The following is a 5,111-nucleotide window of genomic DNA, read 5'->3' as shown; positions in this document are numbered from 1 at the left end:
TTTTAATTAGAATAATTGTATGATGTGATATTAATAGAGGTTGATATGATTTTCTGAATGTAAAATTAATTTTTAGTATAATATAAAAATAAAAAATAAATATTTTAATTTGATATTTTTGAGATTATTTTATTTTTTAAGTTTATATTTTTAAAATTTTAATTAAATTAATTAATTATCTTAATTTTAATATATAATTATTTTTATTATATTATAGTTATATTTATTAATTATTTAATAATTATACTTCTTCCGAAGTTAGATCAGAGAGTAAATTTTAGTTTTAATTATATTATTTAATTATTTTAATTTTAATATATAATCATTATTTTAAGTGATAATTTTCTTTTACATTATTTAATAATTATATTTTATCAAAAATCTTATATTTATTATTATTACTATTATTTTATTTAAACCCTAGTCTAACCTCCTATTCGATTTACAATAATAAACACGAGAATTTAGGTAAAGTATAACTAATAAGTAATTAAGAAATGCATTAGTAAAAATAATTATTATTTAATAAAAATAATTATAAATTAAGATTAAGATAACTAAATAATTTAATTAAAATTAAAAAATTTTAAATTTTAAAATATGATTTAAGTGTATAATTAATTTTAAAAAAAATAACAAATTATATAGGACGGATAAAAATAAAAAATAAAAATAAATTATATGGGAACGGATGGAGTAATACTTTACAAATTAAATTCTGAAAATTTCGACAAGTCAAGTTACACCAAACTAACGATTACGTGACATGTGGAAGTGGTCGGATTTGAACTCGTCACTGCATGGGACGAAGGAGAGAATGAGTATTAAATTTTTGGAGACCCAAATTTAAATGTCTCCCTGCAGACATTGACAGCTCACTTTCTTCCCCACCGGCGCCGCTGCCACTGCCCATCCATCTTGTCTTTTGCAGACATACTGAACTGTACCAGGTCCACCATTAATAAAAGCTTCAACCTTGCTTACTTGCAAACAGTTGGTTTCACCAAAGAACAACATCAAGAAAACTCTATCATTGCATAAAACCAATAAACAAATTCTTACATAACATTTTAATGATGTCTTGTCTTCACTATGATCACATTATTCATCCAGACAAGAACCATCATCATCTGCGTCCGTTTATTCCACTAAAACCCTAAATCTCTCCCAAGCCCAATCACAGTTATACACACATATATTTATAGAGAGAGGAACTAGGGAGACTCTAGAGAGAGAGAGAGATGGGCCAAATATAATCTACCCTGAGATGGATCCAGACAGAGGAGATGTGAATCTTCTTACCAGTTCCTTCCTGCAAGTTGAATCAAGAATTTCTTAGATTAGTTCAAGATTTCATCATTGCCATTTTCAACCTTTTATTTTGATTAATTAATTCTTTAATTACCTCATTAATTGTCTGTCGAGAGATGAAGATGACAGCAATCCTCTGTTTTCTTCGGCTCTTCGGAGAAGATAAGGTATTACCTGATCGACTGGTCCGAACGGCAAATACTTGCTCACTCTAAATCCGGCGTTTCTCAGGCCGTACGACAGCGCCTCCGCCATGCCGTGCAGCTGCGCGAATTGCAGGTTCCGGTTGTCCTTGTCAATCCCCAAATCGGCGGCTCTACCGGCAGCAAATTTACCTAAAAAAAAAACAACAAATTGTTACATTATCGGATTATATTCGACTATTCTTAGATTGTTTCGATGGTATTATGTGTTCTTACTTACATGATTCGATGTTGTGAGTTGCGAGGACGGCGGCGCCGGTTTTCATGGCGATTTCTTCCATAAGAAACTCTGCGCAGTGATTGTAGCATTCGTGAGTTTTCTCGATCGTTTCGTGGATCGGAGATTTCACCCCCAATGAACGGGCGAGCTCGTTTTCGCTCGACATGTAAGCTCCTCTTACAAGCTTGAATCCGACAGGGATTCCTAAACCGTCCGCCGCCTTCTTCGCCGCGACCAGACGCTCCTCGGCGTCCTTTAAGTAGGCCTGGATCGTGTTGTACAGCAGCGGGCTGTCGACTCCGCCGGAATGTTTGACGGCGGCGGAATACGTCAGGTAATCGATCGCCGGCTGGACTGACGTGTCCTCGGCGTCGACGAGCAACGGCACGCCGGATTCGAGGCTGTTCTGACAGATCGTGTCGAGGCGGTTCTGCGCTGATTGGAGATCGGATTCCTCGTCGGCGGTAAGAGGATTTGGCCGTGTCGGAGTGTGGTAGAGAGGAGTTGAATCGGTGAAAATCGGGAGAGCTTTGAGCTTCCATGGAAGATGTAATGAACGGTCCTTGTGCTCCCACCGCAGCAGATCGCTTACTCTTTTCAGCAAATTGGACGGACAGATTGCCGTGATTTTCACCACCACGAAGCTCACCTGTTGCAATAAAACTCCATTGTTAGGGTTTTGCTAAGCTTTTGTTACAGATCTAATTTAGGGATTTGTTACAGCTGCATGGAGATTTAATGCCGGGAATGTTTTTTAGGGACGCGACCTTGACCGTCCATCGCGAAATGGACGGTGAGGATGGAGGGAGGAGCTTACGCTGCGATCTTCCAGCGATTTGGTCCAATCGATTGTCCGTACGAATTCTCGAAGGTTCCGGTCGCAGGATTCGTTGTCGCCGGCGTGTTCGAGGCCGTAATCGAGCATAGCGCTGAGACCGGAGTCGCGAAGCTTCTGGACGGTGCCGGCGGTTCTCTCCAGATCCTTGCCGGCGCAGAAGTGCGCGTAGAACGTACGCTCCGTCACGGCGAGCGCCGCCCGCCGGAAAATAGGATTTTCCATAAGCCGCGAATTCATCACCCATATTCCGAAATCAACCATCGGCGCCACCGCCGCCATCTGCAGCGTCAGCGATGACCTCAGCAGGTTGAAAGTCGAGACGGAGGAGAAGAGCTCCTTCGCATCGGAGAGATTTATTCCGGCCGCGGAATCGGCGGCGGCGCTGGGAGTTTTGACAATTTCCGGTACTGTCACTGGCTTTCCGGCCAGCGGCGCGGCGGTGACGGCCGAATTGAGGCGGCGGACGGTTCGGAGAATCTTCGGAGGAATATTCCCACTGACCATTATCTAATTACCGCTAAACTTTTGGAGAATTTTAAGCTTTTTGTTTTTAAGAAGTTACAGAGATGCTCTGTTCTCGTCGATGGCGGGTATATATAAGAGAAGGAGATGGTTCTCGGGATCGGAGGTCCCGGGACCTCGTGACATTCTGTAAGGTCTTGACTACATACAGCCATACAGCCTACAGCTTGCAGTTTCCAGTTGTGTACGGCGTTACGGCAAACGTTTACAAAAATGCTTATCGTTCTATTTTGGTGTAATTTTATTTATTAAATTTAAAAAATATTGCAAAAAATTGGCTGCCGTTTATTTATTATTATGACCACATATTTAGTAAATTATTTATTATTATTATTATTTTTTATCTGTACGCCGACATTCATCAATTGGATCGCTCCTTCGATGATTACAAGGCAACTTGTGTGGTCCCCACATTCAACTAAAATTAAAATTAGATAGTAATTTTAAGTAATCATTTTTATTTGAAGTCCAGGTGATGTGTTTGCAGGCTAGCAAACAGATGAGGTTGGGTAGGGTTCAGGTTCGGGTCAGTTTAAACGGGTTATAAAATTTTTGATCTGAACCTGACATATTTAATTTAATGGGTTGATATTTACAATTTTAACCTTATATTTTATTAATAGGGTCAACCTGAATATGATTCATATAACTCGTTTAAATCTAAAATTTTGAAATTTTAATTTAAAATTACAATTTATACTAAAATTTTTTTTTAATGCATAATATATATACATATTAAAGCAAAAAATTATTTATTCGTATCATAAAACCGATATTCAAGAATTGAATTAACAAATACTACATAATAGCACATAACACAATCCTTTATTTTTTATTGTTTATTTTTATAAAATTTGCCATAAATATTGAATTGTATTGATAAAATTTAAAATTATTTAAATTTAAAATAATATTAATTAAACAGGTTATACGGGTTATTTTCAGGTCAAAAATATAGACTTTAACCTGAGCCATTTAATTAAATGGGTTAAACGGGTTTGACCTAATTATTAATTGGGTCGAAAATCTCAACCCAAACCCAACTATTTCAGGTTAGGTTCGAGTCGGGTTATCATGTCGGGTTAATTTTTGTCAGCCCTATGTGTTTGTTACATTTTTCCTTTTTTAAAAAATAAAAAATAAAATTGTATTTTTATTTTTTTTAATAACGCGAAAATCCGCCGCCGCTATTCGAAAGTACGCACTGAGTAAACCTCCGGCGGAACCTAATATCCTGCAAATCAAGCCCAAAAATGTTACAGTAAATAAACCATGTGTGGCAGGTGAAGTGCAGTTAGTAACGTACTTTTGCATAAAAATTTATGTTTATAATATTCAACTTTCTTATACTGTTTTCATCTTTTAGGAAATTGAAAATTCCTATTCCAAGAAATTTGGGGCATCCCAACAAACGATTGGTGTCGTTTATTTCTACCCTTTCTTTTTCAAAATTAAAAGTTATAGGCATAGAAATAAAATTATATGACAATTTAGATCTATTCAAATTAAATAAAAATAAGTTTATTTTTACAATAAAAAATTAAGTTTAATGCAATTATTTGTAAGTAAAATTTTAATAATGAAAATTTTTCATTAGAGATACCAAACAAACTGATTTATGACAAGTAACAGTACCCGTTAACCACTTATGAATATCTACTAACTAATTGTCTAACTGAATATTTAATAGCATGAGAATATATAGCATTTGGTTGTTGGTTGAAAAATAATTTAAATGAAATTTATTAAATTGATATTCGATTTATGATTCTAATAAAATAAATGATAATAATTTTTAATAATAACAAATGTAGATATTATTTTGTAAATAAAAAATAATTTTATAAAGTGAATGTAAATTCAAAATATCAAATTAAACTATTATTTAAATGCAAAATACAAGACACCTTTTTGTTTTTCCTAGTATTTTGGATATATTTATCATATTTAGAACTTGACATATACATATATATATATATATTTAGCATGTTCTTATATATAGATAGTGTTTTACAAA

General features: G+C 35.0%; 1 protein-coding gene across 1 annotated transcript; it reads right to left on the bottom strand.

Annotated features, from left to right (window-relative positions):
* Positions 1-1,016: 1,016 nt before the first annotated feature.
* Positions 1,017-3,151, bottom strand: LOC127258161 (proline dehydrogenase 1, mitochondrial-like). The gene is made up of 4 exons (XM_051284881.1): positions 2,552-3,151; positions 1,735-2,383; positions 1,406-1,646; positions 1,017-1,312 (listed from the first exon to the last, which is right to left on the bottom strand). The coding sequence occupies exons 1-4, from the start codon at positions 3,074-3,076 to the stop codon at positions 1,258-1,260; spliced, it is 1,470 nt and encodes a 489-aa protein (XP_051140838.1). The 5' UTR covers positions 3,077-3,151; the 3' UTR covers positions 1,017-1,257.
* Positions 3,152-5,111: the final 1,960 nt, after the last annotated feature.

This window comes from Andrographis paniculata, unplaced genomic scaffold, assembly GCF_009805555.1.
Source record: "Andrographis paniculata isolate CXL003 unplaced genomic scaffold, ASM980555v1 Contig59END, whole genome shotgun sequence".
Taxonomy (NCBI): Eukaryota; Viridiplantae; Streptophyta; class Magnoliopsida; order Lamiales; family Acanthaceae; genus Andrographis; species Andrographis paniculata.
The sequence above is the reverse complement of the archived record's forward strand: the minus strand, read 5'-3'. Positions and strand labels throughout refer to the sequence as shown.